At 57.5% G+C, this 17543-nt stretch overlaps 1 protein-coding gene across 1 annotated transcript; it reads left to right on the plus strand.

The window, feature by feature from the left end:
• The first annotated feature begins 338 nt into the window (after nt 1-338).
• SIGLEC15 (sialic acid binding Ig like lectin 15) lies at nt 339-14138 on the plus strand. The gene is made up of 6 exons (XM_032470544.1): nt 339-562; nt 9097-9156; nt 9540-9923; nt 11017-11400; nt 12520-12550; nt 13936-14138. The coding sequence occupies exons 1-6, from the start codon at nt 511-513 to the stop codon at nt 14015-14017; spliced, it is 993 nt and encodes a 330-aa protein (XP_032326435.1). The 5' UTR covers nt 339-510; the 3' UTR covers nt 14018-14138.
• Nucleotides 14139-17543: the final 3405 nt, after the last annotated feature.

Below are 17543 nucleotides of genomic sequence, written 5' to 3' on the forward strand. Positions count from 1 at the left end.
TTAATAATTTTACTATTTCCCGTTTATGCTGTTTGGTAGTGTAACCACGGCCAGTGATGACAATTTGGAGATGATTTTTCTTCCATCAGTAATCACCACTTTGAAATCTATGTGGTAAGAAACAGGGAAGGGGAGGGAGAGGGAAGGAGGGAGGGTGAGAAGGAAGCATAAGAACTGAGGTTTTTTTCAAAGGGGCCAGTGGCCACAGGAACAGGTCCTGCGCCTTCCTCCTCCGCGTCTCTGTTTCCGGTCCTGGAAAATCATCCAAGTGGTTCCCCTCCTGGTTTTCCCCATGACTAAACCCCACGGGTCTCATCTAATCATACTTGGGGCCGCCTGGCTGCCTCTCCCCAGTTCCTCCAGCCCTGCAGAGCCCAGCAGGGGTGCAGACCTGGGCATAGCACCCACCCCCTCCCACCTGCCTTCCTGCCCTCCCCCCACCCACGCGAAGGAGGGTTCTCGCCGGTGGCCTGAGTGTGGGGCTGGTCTGGGGTCTCCAGACCTCACGCCATGGAAGGGCCCTTCCGACTCCTGGCCTGCTTGGTGTGCGTCATCCCAGTGGGTGAGTTTCCCACTCTTCTCCCTGGTCCATGCTCAGAACAGAATAGATGCTCAGAGATTGTTAGACGTCCTTGTGCTCAGGGTGGCTGGGTTTGCCCAGAGCCCCCAGGCCTGTGGAGAAGGAAGAGCTGTGCTTTGGGAGACAGTGGTGACAGAAACCAGAAGTTCAAGTCCAGGCTTTGCCTTGGGTTCCTGGTGACTTGAGACAGCCCCCGGACTTCTCTGGGCCTCAGCGTCCCCACCTGCAGAAAGGCCGCCTGCCCCACCCTTTGCTGTGAGCATCCAGGGGGCAGTGGGCAAGCCCAGGGGAGGACAGGGAGGCTCTGAACAGACTCAGCGCTGCTGTCACCCAAGTGCTTTGTGTCTTAACGGGCACAGCCCTGGGAAAGGGGAGGAGGCACATAGCTGTTTGGGGTGAGGGTGGGGATGACTTCACCTGCGGACTAGGGCAAGTGACAGAGGGCGCCCTGACCGCCCAGCAGCAGCCCTGAGAAATGACTGGGAACCCAGCCCCGCAGGCTTAAGTCACAACATCATCAGTCACTTAGCACAAGTTGCCGGTGTCTCTGAAACAGTGTTTCTCAAAAGATGGTTTTGGGCCCCCTGTATCAGAATCCCAGGGGAGGTGAGCACTTGTTAAATGCAAATTCTTCAGCTCCACCCCAGACCCCAAGAATCAGAATATGTCAAGCCCGGGGCCCAGGAATCCACATTTTCAGCCATCCTCTTGGGTGATTCTGATGCAGGATGCAGTTGAGGGACACTGGGATAAATGACCAACGCAATCCTCGTGAGCCCCTCTGTCCAGACCCCAGGCCTTTCCTCGACCCCAGCCAGAGATGTCCCTCTGGTAACTGTGCCCCCAGACTCTGTCCGTGCCTCTGTGGGCACAGCCACTGGCCGTCATGTGCCACATGGTGACAGCTCTGACATCATGGTGTTCCGAGCTGTCAGTCAATCTTCCTGGGATGGGGTCTGGTCTGTATGACTGGATTATAAGCTCTCACTCCTTAGGTCCCTTGTCCTTCCTCTCCAGTGTTCAACACGGAGCAGAGTCCCGGGGCTGGTTTGAATGGTAACAGCTGGTGCGTTCAGAGTTCTTACTAAGTGCTGGGTGCTTTTCATTAGTAATTCTTATGTAAGCATCCCAATCCTATGAGAAAGGAACTGTTGCATTCCCTTTTCGCAGATGAGAAAACTGAGGCCCAGACTGGTTCAGCGAGTGGTGCGAGGGGGAAGCTGGGCTGTGAACCTGTTGGGGGGTGGCTCCAGACAGGAGCACACCACCACCTCCCAACCCCACGCTGCCCGCTGTCCCCCTGCAGAGCCCTGGGGTGGGGGGACATGGGGAAGGCGCTTTCTTTCCCCAAGTTGACCTAACTAAGCTGTCTTTCTGGATGATTTGGGTTGGGTCCCTCTTAGAGGGTGGGGCTGGAGGAAGTGACACCCTGCCCACACCTGGGGCAGACAGGAGGGTAGGTCAGGGCGCGTGCTGACGTCAGAGAAAGCTGTGGATGTTGGCTTGCCGTTCACCAGCTGTGCGGCCCTGGGCAGGTTGCCTGACTTCTCTGAGCCTCGGTAAATCGGGGTCCCCGGCACCTCCTGGGGTGCTGTGAAGGATAACGAGGTCACGGGTGGAAGGCCCCCGGCACAGTCCTGGCGCTCGGCAGTTGTGCAATAAATGGTAGGGGAACGTTGCTGAAGTTACATCACTTCAGGGACACTAGGTTTGGGGGGTGTTCGTTTTAGTCTGTTTTTCTCTCCTGCTGAAGGTCAGCAGCTATGCATCAGTAAAAGACAAGACTTAGAGGAAGTATGAGCAGTCACATGCTCGAGAACAAAACCCAAACCACACAAACGCTCCGGCTGTGTGTTGAGATTCCCCAGGGAGGCCACGTGGGAGCCGCGGGGGCCAGCTCAGGGCAGGGACCCCCTTCTCGTGCTGGCTGTGGCTTCACCCGAGACTGAGGGGTCGCGAACCAGGGTGAACAGGGTCCTGCTCCCTGAAACCCCTCCGGTGCCATTCACCCGAGAGCTTCTCCGTGTGGCGGCCGGTCTGGGCAAGTGGCTGGGGCCTGAGGGCCACAGACGCAGATTGGCCACGGGTCACAGTCTTATCCTTGCCACACCTCTGAGTGCGGGGGCCAAGGCTAGTCCTTGATAAAAGAGAAGTAGGAGAGAGGAGGGCATAGCATAGCTCAGTGGTGGATTGTGTGCTTAGCATGCCCAAGGTCCTGGGTTCAATCCCCAGTCCCTCCATTAAAAAATAAAGCATAAATAAATAAGCCTAATTGCCCCCCAAAAAAAAGGAAAGAAAAAATGTTTAAAAAAATTTTTTTAAAGGGGAAGTGGAAGAAATTGGTCCAGGAAACCCCCCTCTCCCACTTTCCAGACCCTTCTCCCTCATACTGCCCACTGCCAGCACCCAGTGCCCTGGGGCAGCCCCTGATCTCCCAGGGGCCCATTCCCTCTCCTTCATCTTCCCCACGGTCTCCTCCTAGATCTGGTTTTAGAAAGCAGGAAGAGTCGGGGAGCATGATGGGGGGGAGGGGTGGGAAAGACAGTGGTCTGGGAGCTCTGACCACTTGGTGACGTTGGACAAGACCTCTGGTGGTCCCCAGACCTCTGATCGGCGGGTGCAGCAAGCAGTAGCATCGCCCTCCAGGAGTGCCCGAGCAGCTCGCTTACGCCTCACCACAGCCCTGCGAAGTGAGCTCCCTGGTCCCTGTTTTAGGGAGGCTTGAGGAGGTCAGGTGACCTTTCTGGGATGTCACAGGCTGGGAGGGAACTCGGATCTTCCAGCTGCAAGCCCAGGCCTTCACACCACCTCCGTGCAGGGGGCGGTGAGCCTCGGAGGAACTTACTTTACCAGCGCTGAGCCCCTGCAGAAAAACAAACTGAAAAGGCGAGTCGAACCGCAGCAGTCACCCAAGGTTGTGGGCGTGCTTGTTAGGGATGCAGGGAAAGGTCAGGGACTGCGGTCCCGGGTCCAGGAGGAAATAAGGGTTGAATGAGGCAGGAGGAGCAGGTGGCTTCTGGTGGCAGCTGCGGCCAGCAGGCTGGACTGAGAAGTCCTACCCCGGGGACAGGGAGGGGTGCCCGGAGGGACAGGCTTAATCAGAACTCTGCTTGCCTGTGGCTCAGCACGCCTGACAGCTCAGGCGAACGGGTCCAGCTCCACAAGCAAGGCTTAAAGGGGAAGCAGGGACAACCGAGGGCAGGACGGGAACAGCCACGGGGTTCACTCATTTGTCCCTGTGCCTCCTGCTTCCCTAGAACCTGCAGGGTCTGCTGTGCCCTGAAGGATGGAATCCCTGCTTCCGCTCCCTCCTCTCCCATCTGGTCTCCACCCCTTTCTCACCTTTTCTCCACTGATAACCTGTCTGGAAAGAACTGCTGAGGGCAGCCTGAGGGGCAGGAGGGGATCTGATGAAAGGACTGGCCCCGCTCAGCCCACACGCCTACCTGGGGAGGTTTGGTGGCCAAGATGAGCATCTCTCCTTGGCCCCCAAACACCCTCTCCTGAGCCCCCAGGTGCCACAATGCCTGAGAGGCCACCCTTGGAGTCACTCCCTGAGAACACGCCCGCTAATCTGCCCAGGTGCCCCCAAGGAGGGCAGCCCCTGAGTGGTGCTCGTCAGACCGGCTGCCCATCCAGTGGTAATGTCAGCCCCCGGGGTAGGGGTGGGGTGCAGAGCAGATCTCCGAGGGACCCCAGCTCTGAGGGCCACAACCCTCCAGACAACGACCACGGCAAGTGCCCATCTGCTGTCATCCTTCTCCCCGTCAGTGTCCATACGCGTTTCCTCCAGAAACCTGTCCCATGAAGCCCACCCCAGCAGACCTAAGCCTTGTTAAAGGGCCGCTCTGTGAGGTCACCCCACTGGCCATCGCCCCCCCACAACCACCACCGGGCTCGCCTTCTGTCTGTGATCCGCGCACAGCAACTGCCCACGCTCTGCAATGAACCTGCAGTTTTCTGTCTCGTGAACAGAAGTGCAATCGCACAGAACACACTGCAAATGAGACACGGAGGGGCTCCCATGCACACTCCCGCTTCCCACCTCCCCAGGGAGCTGGTGGGAATCTGGGCGGCTACAGCCAAAATCAAGGTATCTATTTCTGGCCCCACCCAGATGCCCCTTCTGCCCGTCCAGGTTCTGCGGATGTTTCTGAATCTGCGTTCTCGTCCCACCCTGGTACCGCTGACGTGGGGCTTTGGGATAACAGGTCCAGGGTGAGTGAACTACCCCTTAGCTGCTGACTTGTGATGAGGATTACTTGGAAGCTGGTGCCCACTGCTGCGGCCCCAGTGCTCCCGCAATGAGCGTCATCACCACGCGGAGGCGTGAGGGAGCAGCGTGGGGAGTTGAGTAAATGGCTGCCCTGGACCACCAGAGTCAAGGCATGGGAGCATCTTTCCGAGTAGCTGGGTTTTCTAGACAGCTAATGGCTTCTTTTTAAGTACCCAAGAGTCTTTCAATTAATTTCATATTGACATATTTCTAAAATGCTTTATAGACTTCCTTGCCATCTTTATCCAACTATCATTTTCGGACATAGACTTTTAGACTTAAAAGTCACCTTATAAACATCTAGAGACATTTCACAGAGGAGCGCATTGAAGCCAGGGAGCTATGGGGACTCGCCTAAGCTCACAAAGTCCGGGTCAGTCTAGCCAGGGCCGCAGCCCCAGACAGATCCCTGAGACCCCACCTGAGGGGTGCACCTCTCATGGCAAGGAACCTTCCCAAGGAGACTCAGGTCACAGCCGTGAGCACCTGCTCCACTAGCCTGCTGCGCGTGCTCCTCCTCTCAGTGGTCCCTTTTGTGCTGAACTACTACCACTTCTTATTATACTTACTGGCACTTCCTCCCTAACGGAATGCTGGTTATCCTCTCTTGCTGCTTTCAAAGGACCCATAAACAAAAGACACTTTCTCGCTTTTCAACCTGTATTGCCCTAGGCTGGAAAGCAAAGTAAACAAACTCATTAGAATCGTGTATAGATGAAAAACAAACAGTGGCTGAGATTCTAAACATAACTCAAGAGGCCACTGACGGTCACCGCAACTGTATCCCCAACATCCTGCACAGTGTCCAGCACATGATGGGCCCTCAGTAAACATCTACTGAGTGAATAACTACGTGAATCAGTGACTAGCCTTCAGGTGAGTTAAGGGCAAAGCGTCACACGCGGTCTCAGGTGCCAAGCTGAGCGGCAGATGGTGCAGTGTTGGGTATCAGTGTCCTGACCCCCCGCTGCATCACCGTGAGTTGCACATCCAGAGCCCTCCTCCTTCTCCATCACTGGTTAAGACCTGCTACCCTGCTCTCCCCGGTCCCACTCTCTTCGCAGTGCTGGTGAAAGAGGGGACTAACATCACTGTGCATTCGCTGAGTGTCAGTGCCGTGCCAGTGACCTGCCAGAGTGACTTCATTCCATCCTCAGTGCTGTGGGCCTCCTGTTGACCCCGGAGGTTGACAGCCATGAGGCAGGGAGGGTAGAGACCCTACGAAGAAAGGGCCGTGGTTCCAGTCCAGGAGCTGTCCCTGCCGTATCCTAAGAGACACGCAGGAGGCTGCCACAGGGAATGTAAACAGGAGACTGAGGCACTTGGATTCCCGCCAAGGCAAATGCATTTAATCCCTGGGCAACTCCTGTTGGGCCTTCCCACCCTCACCTCGAGTCCCCTGGGTGGACTCACCCAAAGGTCTCTGTGTGAACGTGAGCCCAGGTGCTCGCCCCTTGGAACGCCATTCCGCTGGTAAACATGAAACACAGATCTCACCTTGCTGGGAGCCAAGACTGTCACACTTGGTGAAAGGGCCTCTGTGTGCCCTCCCTGCTCCCAGAGCAAAGCTCCCCCAGGGAGGGAGTGGCCCTGGCCTGTCACTTGTACCGGATGTCAGGATGCGCCCAAACTGGGCTGTCATCCTCAAGCAGGACAAGTCCCCCAGGGACAAGGTGAGAAAGTGACCCACCGAAGCAGAAGCCTGCCTCTGCTTCCTGCTGGGCAAGTGGCCTCGCCAAGTCCCTAGGGCTCTCTGAGCTGCAGATTCCCCTTCTCAAAAAGGGGGCTGATGACAGCACCCCATGGGCGGTTGTGCATCTGGAATAAGATTAGGACTGTCTCCCGATGAGCCCCCAGAGCATCATCTCCTGACATGTCCTGCAACCTCTGCACTGATGTCCATACCTGCAGCTTTCCCTTTGCCTAGAATGCCTTCAGTCTACCTCAGGGCTTAGCAAATCCCACTCCTTTCTCAAGGCTCTCATGGGTCCTCTCATAGCCCTGCTGTCTCCTATCCGTGCACCTCTTTCCCTGGGCCCCACCAACCCTCTCCCACCAACCCCAGCAGCCTCCCTGCTTCTCTCTCATGGCGATTCCATTCAGTGTCAATTACTATGTGGCGGGCACGGTGATGGGTCACAGCAGCACAAGTATGACCTCCACACACACATGGTCCCTGCCCTCCCAGAGCTTCTGGGTGCCTGGGCAAGACAGACAGTTGAACAGGCCATGCTCGGACAGAGGAAATACCTCTGCCAGCCCTGAGGCATGGGGAAGGGGCACCAGACCCAGGCTTGGGGCTCAAGGAAGACCTCCTACTATAGGATGACTCCGTGGAGGCCTCAGGGTGACTAGGAGGGAGCTGGTGAGTGAAGGGGGCCAGGAAATACGTTCAGACAGAGGGAACACTAATCGTGTCTCTCATTAGAGCACCTGCAGGCTGCAGTGTTAAATGCGTGTTCACGGATCTCACTCCCTTTCAGAGCTGTGAGCTCCAATAGGCTGATAAATTATTCTGTTGCAGTTTGCAACCCAGTTCCTGGCTTAGAGTGGGGATGTGTCTGATTAATGTTTGTCAATCGATGAATAGACAATTGCAAATAATCCCTGGGGAGTTGGTCCCTGGCTCTGTGACATCTGTGAGATGCAGGAGGTCAGAGGAGGCTGAGGTCACAGAGGGTGGGAATGCAGGGGCTGAACCTTCAGATCAGGAGACACTTTCTGCAGCTAGAAGTACTGACGGAACCAGCATAACCTTCAGAAAGGGATTCTCAAATTTGGAACAAGGTCCTTTGATTATTAATAACTGAGCAAACAAGCTCTAACTAGGGATAAATGTCAAGTCCCCCACTTGGGCTCAAACACATAATTCCATTTGTACAGAAGAAAAGAACTTGGCTTAGAAGCAGGCTATGTGGGGAGGGAAAAACCAACTTGTGGTTTTATTTCATTTCAAGTGTGGTCAGTCCCAAAGTAGGGCTTTATATGAGGCATAGCTCACACAACCCTATTTGCACCACACTCCGCCTGGCCCAGCACACATGGAGCCCCCAGGGGGTCAACACACAACACTGCAGGGGAGAGTACCAAGCAGGTGGTGAGGATGGAGAGGGACAGGTGAGGGAGTGGGACCTCCACCAAAGAAGGAAAGGCTTACTGGGTCCGGGATGTCCATGATGGGATCCTGGAAGAGCCATCCCAGAGAGGGAATGTGAATTCTCCAAAGAGCAGCCGTGGTCATGCTGGGGGCAGGAGCCAGGGGTTCTGTGCAGAAGCGAAGTCCTGACATGCAGGCTATTCACAGACGAGATGAGTTCTCTGGAGGGTGGTCTGTCAGCTGGGGGTGGAGGGGATTTCTGCCCAAGGCACGAGGCGGGCTACCCCAGAGAGCACTGAACTTGGAGTCAGAAAATCTGGGTTTCTCCCACCTTCAACCTGTGTGACTCTGGGCCTTCGTTTCCTCACCTGTAACAGTATCTGCCTTGCCTTCTTCCCTAGAGTGTTTTCAGGGTCATGGGATATGATGCATGTGAAAGAACCAGGTCAGTTGCAAAGCCCTTCGAAAATATAAGGGTGGTTTTTAACATTCCCTGTAAAGATCCCTTCCGTGAACTGCATTTGGGCGCCAGACGCTAAGCCTGTCCCCCTGCCCCGGGTCCTGATCCTCCCAGCACTGACACCCATCCACCCACCCGGTTCACCCCTCCCTCAAAGCAGCACACATACACAACAAAACCCGTAGAGGCTCACCAGCCCTCCGTAGGCTGGAGGCAGAATGCATCTTCCAGGCCTCAGCTCAACCATCTTTCAGAGGCTCACAGCATAGGAGGTGAGGAAACTTGAGCCCAAAGGCTCTTGTGCAAAGCAAGTAGACAGAATAAACACCCACTCTTCTTGATCTTCCAGCTCCCTGTCTGAGCGCCGGCCTTTCGGGAAGCCTACTTGGGTTAACCCGGATGGTAGGAGGAATCTCATCACGCAACTCAACACATCAGTTTTGAAACATACCACTCCCTCCCAAGGCCTCAGTTTCCCCTCTGTAAACGAGAGTGTCGGTCTCCTTGGATCAGCCCCAAGGTTCCTTGCCCTTAGAGCACTAGGGTGCCCTATGGAGTCAGGCATTCCTGAGTTTGAACATCTGCTTGCCTCATCCTAGCTGTGTGACCTCAGGCAATTACTCAACCTCTCTGCGCCTCGGTTTATGAACGTGTAACCCAGGGATAACTCTGCTTACCTCTAGGATCATTTGTGAGAACCAAAAGAGATACTACCAGGAGCTTGCTCGACACAGAGGTGCACAGTAAGTTCTTTTATTACCACCGTGGCGTGGGAGGGGGGGGCGGAGAAGGGGTCTTGGGACTGAACTGTAACGACAGGATCCCAGGGCTTTCCTGCAGCAGGGCAGGTTTTGATAGGGAAGAAGTCGGGGTCACTGGGCTTGTAGATGAGGTAGGACCGAACCCGAGGTGGGGGGAAATAGTCCCACGGAAGTCGGGGGGAGGGTCCAGGTACCTAGAAAGTCATGGGAGTCAAGGGCACGGGAGATTTCTTCTGAAGTCCTGGAGTGGGTTTCCAGACGCCCCCGCCCGGGGGTGGGAAGGGCGGCTCCTGAGTCCTGGGGTCTTCAGACCGCCCCCGCGGGGGTGCGGGCAAGTCTGACGGCCGCGCGCCCCCCGCCCGCAGGTGCGCCGGCGCAGCGCTGGTCCATGCAGGTGCCGGCCGAGGTGAGCGCGGCGGCGGGCGAGGCGGCCGTGCTGCCCTGCACCTTCACGCACCCGCACCGCCACTACGACGGGCCGCTCACGGCCATCTGGCGCTCGGGCGAGCCGTACGCGGGCCCGCAGGTGTTCCGGTGCGCGGCGGCGCGGGGCAGCGAGCTGTGCCAGACGGCGCTCAGCCTGCACGGCCGCTTCCGGCTGCTCGGCAACCCGCGCCGCAACGACCTGTCGCTGCGCATCGAGCGCCTCGCGCTGGCCGACGACGGCCGCTACTTCTGCCGCGTCGAGTTCGCCGGCGACGTCCACGACCGCTACGAGAGCCGCCACGGCATCCGGCTCCGCGTGACCGGTGAGCACGGCGCGGGGCCCGGGGGCGGCGGGGAGGGGAGGGGAGGGCCCCGCGCCTCCCTTCCTCCCCGCCTTCCCCGCGCGTCCGAGCGCTCTCTAGGTGCGGGCTCTGTGCTGGGGTCGAAAGGGGTGCAACAGGCACACCCCTCTCTCTAGAGCAGGGGGCCTCACATCTGGCGATCGCTCCAAGCTACCTGGGAACTTGTTAAAAATGCCGAATCCTGGCCCCAGGAAGGGCTGGGTGGGGCCCGGGATGGACAGTGTAATGAAGCTCCTAGAGAATGAATGTCCCCAGTAGCTGTCAGACTAGGAGGGATAAAAACGAGGAACGGTAATCCCAAATCCAGCAAGGACTGCATGGGCTTTGTGCGCTGATGGGGTGCACAGGGAGCCCACCAAGTGCCCGGCACTTCGCTAGACCATGACGTATAAAGATGTGGGAACCAGGATCCTAGAGAGGTGGTTCTCTGCTCTGGCTGCGCGTTGGAACGACCTAGGGAGCTCTTGAAAGTCCCGGACCCTTGGGGAGTTCTTGCTCTGCCGAGAATCCCCCATGTGCCCTTGCGCTGGCTGGGCCGGCTGTCTGAGTGCAGTTCAGTTTCTTCCCTCGGTCCGCCTCAGTCCCACGGTCCCACGGATTCAGTGAAGCCATCTCAACTCTAGATCTTGGTGAGGCTGTCTGGGCGTGGACGGTGACCTCGAAATCACTCCAGCACATTGCCCCCAATCCTGACCTACAGCAGTAACAGCAACGTTCAGTGAGCATGCGTGCCCTAGCCCAGGCACCCCGCATGTATTAACTTGTCAGATTTCCTTGGCCCCATAAAGTAAGTGATCCCCATTTTACACGTGGAGAAACTGAGGCACAGAGAGGCGGGAAAACATGCCCAAGGCCACACCTGTGCTGGGACTCTGGCAGCCTGGCGCAGGCGCGCCTCCTCCTTCCTCTCCATCCCCCATCTCCACCCCTCCTCCTCCAGCTCTCCTGGCGGAGCGGACGGGGAGGGCTGCCCCTTGCCCTTGCCTCCCCTTTGCCCGCGCCGCTCTGACCGCGCTTCGCTTTCTCCCCGGCCCCCCTCGGCCGCCTCCCGCAGCCGCCCCGCGGATCGTCAACATCTCGGTGCTGCCGGGCCCGGCGCACGCCTTCCACGCGCTCTGCACGGCCGAAGGGGAGCCGCCGCCCGCCCTTGCCTGGTCCGGCCCGGCCCTGGGCAGCAACGGCTCGGCCGGCGTGCGGGGCCCGGCTCAGGATCGCGGCCACCAGGTGACCGCCGAGCTGCCGGCGCTGGCCCACGACGGCCGCTACACGTGCACAGCCTCCAACAGCCTGGGCCGAGCCGAAGCCAGCGTCTACTTGTTCCGTTTCCGCGGCGCCTCCGGGGCCTCGGCGATCGCCCTCCCGCTGGGCGCCCTCGGCCTCAAGGCGCTGCTGCTGCTCGGCGTCCTGGCCGCCCTCGCTGCCGCCCGCCGCCGCCTCGGTGGGTGCGCCCTCCGGCCAGGGTGGGTGCGAGGGGGAGGGCGGGACTCTCCTCCAGGCTGACCGCCTGGCATGACACAACGGAAACATCATTTATGCGCCTGCATCATCTCACTTCCCTCTCCCTGCAGCCCGCCGAGGAGGAGGGAACCAGCGTGAGCCCACGCTGCAGTCAGGAAGCTGAGGCCAGAGAGGTTAGGGAACTTGCCCTCTAGCCTAAAGTCACAGAGATACAGAGCCAGGCAGTATAGCTCTGGAGCCCACCCCTTTGCCAGCGCCCCATAAATGACATCCCGAAGGGCTCTGACCACACACAGGCTTTCGTTGTGCTACAACAAGCGTCCTGAGCACCTTCTACGTGCCATGTAGGTGCTAGGAATAGAGAGGAGTCAGACATGGCTCCCTGCCCTTGAATGGAATGCCGAGGAGTAAGCAGATGGTTGAGTCTACAGAGAGAGGTGCAGTCAGCCCAGGTACCGCAGAAGCCCGGAGTATGGCCTCACTCTGGAGGGGCAGCTGGACAGGAGCCAGGAGGGAAGGCTTTACCCAGGCAAGGGGAGGCGAAATCAGAAGCTCTAAGCAGGAGGGAGCTGGGAGAACAGGGGGTCACCGTCTTCCTAGCAGAGGGAGCAGCACGTGGGGAGTGTAGAAGCCTGAACGAGCAGGCTGTCTTCAGAGAGCTGCAGGTGGCCCCTCAGAACTCTGGCTGCGCTGGATGAGAACTTGCTCTGTGCCCCAGAGAGGGCCCTCCCAGAGCCTCTCGGACCGCCCGGGTCAGCAGCACCAGCCTCCAGCTCCGTGGGATGAAATCTCAAATTTGTCACAGTTGCGCTGATTGCCATCTTTGCTAGGGCCACGCTGGCTTTCTCGCCTGGTCTCCAAAGTCGCCAAGCGTTCTGTGCTTGGGCGACCTCAGAAAAGCAGGCTCTCCTGTTAGGCCCACTCCTCCCTCCCCCTCCTCCTCAGGAACTCTGGTCTTTCAGGTCACTTCTTCGCATCCTGCTGGCTAGATGTCCCCTCTTCAGACTACTCTCCACAGTGGGGCGGGTGGATGGCAGGGCTTATGGCCTGGAGGCTGTCATGGGGATTCATGCCTCCTCTCTCTTTGTCCCCCACACAGAGCACCCAGTCACGCAGGACGCCCCACCGCGGTAAGTGAGCTACCCCTGCTCCTCTTGGACCTTTCTCCTCTTGGTGTCTGTCCAAGTGAGGGCCTGTATTGAAGGAGAAAGATTCTAAGAGACCTGGGGCCAGGTTAGGAAGGTTTGTCTCAGATGCTGGTGGGAGGCGGGAGGGGGGTGACCGCCTTCCAGGACCCACTAGGCAAGCCCAGCACTCTTAAGTCCATGCCCCGCGGTGCCCGAGGGCTGGCAGAGCCACGTCGCCGGCCCAGGCCCCTCCCTGCAGCCACCTGCTCAGTGATCCCCCACATTCTGGAATCCTCGTGCAAAGGCCCTTTCCTTTGCTCATCTACTACCACACCAAGGCACCTAAATCAGAAAACTGTTGTTCATTAATCTATTGAGTCCCTACCAAGCCCCAGGCACTGCTCTGGATGCTAAAGGTACAGCCAAAATCCCCGACTTCAGAGAACTCAGTTTACTATGAAGAATTTTCATAAACACATTAACCAGAAATCTTAGATTCTAAAATAAGAGCTGTGGGGAAAATGGACCAGGTGATGGAGGAAAGCCCCAGGGGAGGGAGATGCGGCTGGGCTCCGAGGACACTGAGGAGACCTGAGGCGGGAGCCCAGGTGGGCAGACAAGGGTGGTGGCGGCAACCCAGGAGGAAAAGGCTCTAGAAGGGCTGCAGGGAGACCAGGAAATAGGCATCGAGGGCAGGCAGGCTGTGGGATGTATGCTGAGTGCGATGGGAAGTCCCTGAATGGTTTTAAGCAGATGAGCGGCTCCCTCTGAACAGGAGTTGGGGCAGGAGACCTGTGAGGGGCTGAGGATGCTTGGTTGCTTGAATGAAGAGGGGGCGGGGCGATGGGGCAGCCAGAGGCAGGCCTGGCCGGGGGGGGGGGGGGGGGGGGCGGGGTTGGGGGGCAGCACAAGCAAGGGAGGGAGCCGGCAAGTCTGGAGCTGGAACCCTGGGTGCCACTTCCCGAGCTGAAGATGAAGAGAGATTAGGGGGTGGGGATCGCCTGACCACTGTAGACATTTAGGTTTGAGATGCTCTGCTCGTGAGGCCACCCCAAAAGTCAGGAAAGCATTTGGAACTCAGGAGGCCCGATCTGGAGGTCAGGACCCCAGAAGTTAGGACCCCAGAGGAGGTTTTTGAAGCCATAGAGGAGATCCCTTCGGGAAGACAGAGGGTCTGTGGTCTGGGATCTGTCACCCAGGTAGTCCTCTCCCTGTTCCCCAAGTTCTGCCGCTGTCCCACCTCCAACCTTCATTTAGTCTCCAGGCCCTGTTGGAGGTGGGCCCCCGACACCCTCTCACCCCTCCTTCCTGCCCCTTGCTAGGCTGTGGTTTGGGCAGTCAGGGACCCCTCCTGACTGAGGGGTCAGCCAACTTTCTCCTGTCCACAGGCCCCAGGCTCAGGAGTCCAACTATGAAAACTTGAGCCAGATGAGCCCCAGGGGCCCACGGGCAGCCACGTGTTCACCGTGAGGAGCCCTGCAGCCACCGGCATCCACTGGTCTCCATGCGGCGTGAAGGCCAACCTGAGGCTGGGCTGGGACGGCCCTTCCTGACTCCCAGGCACTTTGGCAGCCCCAGCCAGGCAGTGCTCCAAAGGGGGCCAGGACCCTACTCACAGAGGCTCAGTGGTCCCCTACGTGGACATTTGTCCCCAAGTCCCAGCAATATTTCTGTCATTGGTGCTGCATTTTGAAAGGGGGATGGGGGCACGTGTGCATGCATGACCTCAAGCTTCTGGAAAGCTCCTCTCACCTTTTCTTACCTAGAACACCACAGTCAAGCTGGCAGGACACTGGTCAGAGGGTGTCGAGGCCCAGGCTCCGTCCTGGCTCTGTCACCGACTTGCTGTGTGAACCAAGGCACTTTTTCACCTCTGTGGGTCTCAAAATTCGTCCACTGTTGAACATGGATAACATTCTCCCCTCCTGGCTCAGGACTATCAGGGTGTAAGGAAGTAGTGGACGTGAAGGGACTTTGGGAAATACGAAGTCATCTAGGGATGTGACTGGAGGGTGTTTCAGGCCCCTCCTTGCAGGGCAGTCTCGGGACGTGCAGCTCTGGACGAGTGTGCCGGCCTCGCTGAGAGTGAGGATTCCAGAGAGCAAAACGGGCGCTGGGCTGGGCTCTGGCCCCAGGAGCATCAAGGTGACAGCAAGGGGAAGCCTGGTGTCCCTGCCCTGGGGCCTCCTCTGTGACTGCCCCACACTCTTTGCCCATCTGCTGCTCTGCACTGCCTTCATCTGGGAAAGGAAACAAAGCATCTTCTCGACGCATCTGGAATCCACCGTCCTTAAGGACCAAAAGCTGGGAGGTGTGAGGGGGACACCACAGGTGTCCGTGGATGAAGCAGCTGCGGTCTGAGCCCTCTACCACCTGCATGCTCCCCGGATGTGCACGAGCCAGAAGCACCAGCGGTTTACTCCCATTTGCCCAAGGGCTGCCAGGCTGACTGCGGGGTGCTGCCTTCCCCGCTCACACTTCAGTGCACCTGTTGATCATTTTAGCTCCTGCAGTGCAGTCCTTGGGGGCAGGGAGAGGGGAAGGAGTGCGCTTGGGACTCGGGTGAGCTGGCAAGAGGAAAAGGCCACAGAGGTAGGGAACTGAAGGGGCAGTGGGAACAAACTTTCTTTCCTTCGGAGCTTTTCCAGAAGCTGCAGTGGTACCCAGAGTCACTAGACTGAGCACAGGGTCCTCTCTGATGCCTTCCGGCGACATGGCCTGAATGCTTCGGGATCATCACAAGTTAACAAGCAGGGCAGCAGATTACGAGGGTTCCTCTCCTCACTGGAGCCTTCACCAGGGCACAGGGGTGATGGCGGCTCATGGTTAACTCGGGATTTATCCAGGAGCCTGTCTGAGCTGTGAAGAGGTCAGAGGAGTTGGCATTTGTACCTCTCTGTACAGGGTACTTACTCTGTGATTTGGGTACTTACTCTGTGGAGAATCCTGTGTCATCAGGGAAGGACACAGGGATGGTGCGTCTTAGAACATCTGCCTGGTCTTTGAGGCCAGTTTCAGAGCCAAGATAAGCAGTGATAGGAATTGTTTTTTACGCATCTGTTTTGTGCTAGCGGTTGGGCCAGGTGTTTGGGGGTATAGAGATGAATAAGGCATGTGTATCAGTCAGGCTGGGTTAGGTTGTGCTGCAGTAACAAACCCCAAATCACAGTGGCTGAGAACAATCAGGGTTTCTTCCCTCCAAAGCTGGTGCCCAGCACAGATCAGCTAGGTGCTCTGGGCATTGTGCTTACTCAGGGACCCAGGCTCCCACAGACCCGCCTTCTCTGATGTGGGTTGCTGGGTTGTTGATAAAAAGAAAGCTCTGGAGGGTCTCCCACTTGTGATCATAGTTCATTGGCCAGAACTGGCCACATAGTTCCAGGTCAGAACTCCCCTCGAGGGGCTGGGCAGTGCAACCCTGCCCTGTACCTGGAAAGAGGGAAGCGAGGGGCATTTGGGAACAACCCTGATGACTCCACAGAAGACTCTCCAGGGGTTCTCACACTAGTGAGCGACACAGAACAGTAAATGGGAAGTCATGTAAGGGCATCAGTTTGCTGGGGCATAGGGAGAGGGGCTGTGGGTGCACATAGAAGCAGGGACTGACCCAGTCTTCAGAAGGCTGCTTGGAGTGGGGGATGTGAAGATGGTACATAATGGCCATGTACGTGGGGGAGAATGGAGGTTGGGAGGTAAGAAAAAAGGTCATTCTAAGCAGGAGGGACATTCTGAGCAAAGGCCAGGAGGTGGGACAAGCATGATGTCTAAGCAGTTGAAAGCTGCTGGAGCACGGGGAGAGAGGCAGGTGTGGCTGGAGCTGAGGCTCCGCATGGAGGCTTCTGCGTGGTGGTGGGCGCTGCCCAGCAGGGATGAGCAGTGGGAGGGATCCAGGGTGCCGTGCACCACTCAGCATGGCTGCTTTCAGCCATCTGACCACTGCTCTGCTCCAGACTCACAACACGCTGGGGCTGGAGTTTCTGCCCTGGGACCCTGAGCTCTCAGAGCAGGGATTCCCCCGTGGGCTCCGAGGATCAACTACATCAGGAACACCCGGGGAGCTTGTGCAAATCCCCACTCTCAGCACCACTGGATCACCTGCGTCACAGGCTCCGAGGGCAGGGACTTTAAACTATCCAGGTGATTTTATCCCTAATTTTGTATTATGATCATTTTCAAACACACATCCACACTAAGCTGAAAAAGTAAGGTGATCACTCAGATGCCCACCAGCCACATTCAACAGTTACTAACATTTTGTATTTACTTCATGCACGCGTGCCTGTGTGTGTATTTGGCTGAACCATTTGAGAGTAAACTGCAAACATCACAGTACTTTACCCTGAAATACCTCAGCTGTGTCTCCCGATCCCTCAATGTCATTATCACATTGGATGAAATTAACAATTATTCAATAATATCGCCTACATTCGTATTTCCCCAACTGTCCTTTTTTAGCTTGCTGTTTCTAACCAGGGTCCAGCTGACCCCAGGTAATTTTTAAGCAAGCTAAGTTGGAGACCCCCCTCTGGGCTGGCCCAGCTTGTAAGGGTGCTGCTAGCTACCAGCTCGGTGGTCCTTCCCGCGGTGTTTGCGCCTTGGAGGAGGGCTTCCTACCAGCTGAAGCTGCAGCAGTCCTCTCTGCTGGAGTGTTTCAGACACAGCGATGGGCCTGTGGGAGCACGGTAGGAGGACCAGCAGAGGCGCCTTCTAACAATTTGCTGACAATGCACAGGCCACCTCCTGCTCTGTCTCCAGATAAAGCTGTGCTGGGGGAGGTGGAGGGTGGTGAGGGGAGTGAATGCACTTGACCATCACCAGACCCCCTGGGCTGGCCAAGGAACCAGCGGAGCACCCAGATTCTGTCGGTGGCAAGCAAGGACCAGAGCTCAGTCAGCAGTGTCCTGCGGCCACAGAGTCATGGCAGAAGTGACCTAGGAGATCTGGTGTTTTCAAGACAGGACTTAGTGATGTAGTGCAGGGCAGGTAGCTTGGGCTT

Source organism: Camelus ferus, chromosome 30, assembly GCF_009834535.1.
Source record: "Camelus ferus isolate YT-003-E chromosome 30, BCGSAC_Cfer_1.0, whole genome shotgun sequence".
NCBI classification, from domain to species: Eukaryota; Metazoa; Chordata; class Mammalia; order Artiodactyla; family Camelidae; genus Camelus; species Camelus ferus.

Coding starts and splice junctions, on each gene's coding strand:
- SIGLEC15 (XM_032470544.1), top strand. CDS start 511: ATGGAAGGGCCCTTCCGACTCCTGGCCTGCTTGGTGTGCGTCATCCCA. Junction 563..9,096: donor GGTGTGCGTCATCCCAGTGG/GTGAGTTTCCCA, acceptor GCTTACCTCTAG/GATCATTTGTGAGAACCAAA. Junction 9,924..11,016: donor CATCCGGCTCCGCGTGACCG/GTGAGCACGGCG, acceptor CGCCTCCCGCAG/CCGCCCCGCGGATCGTCAAC.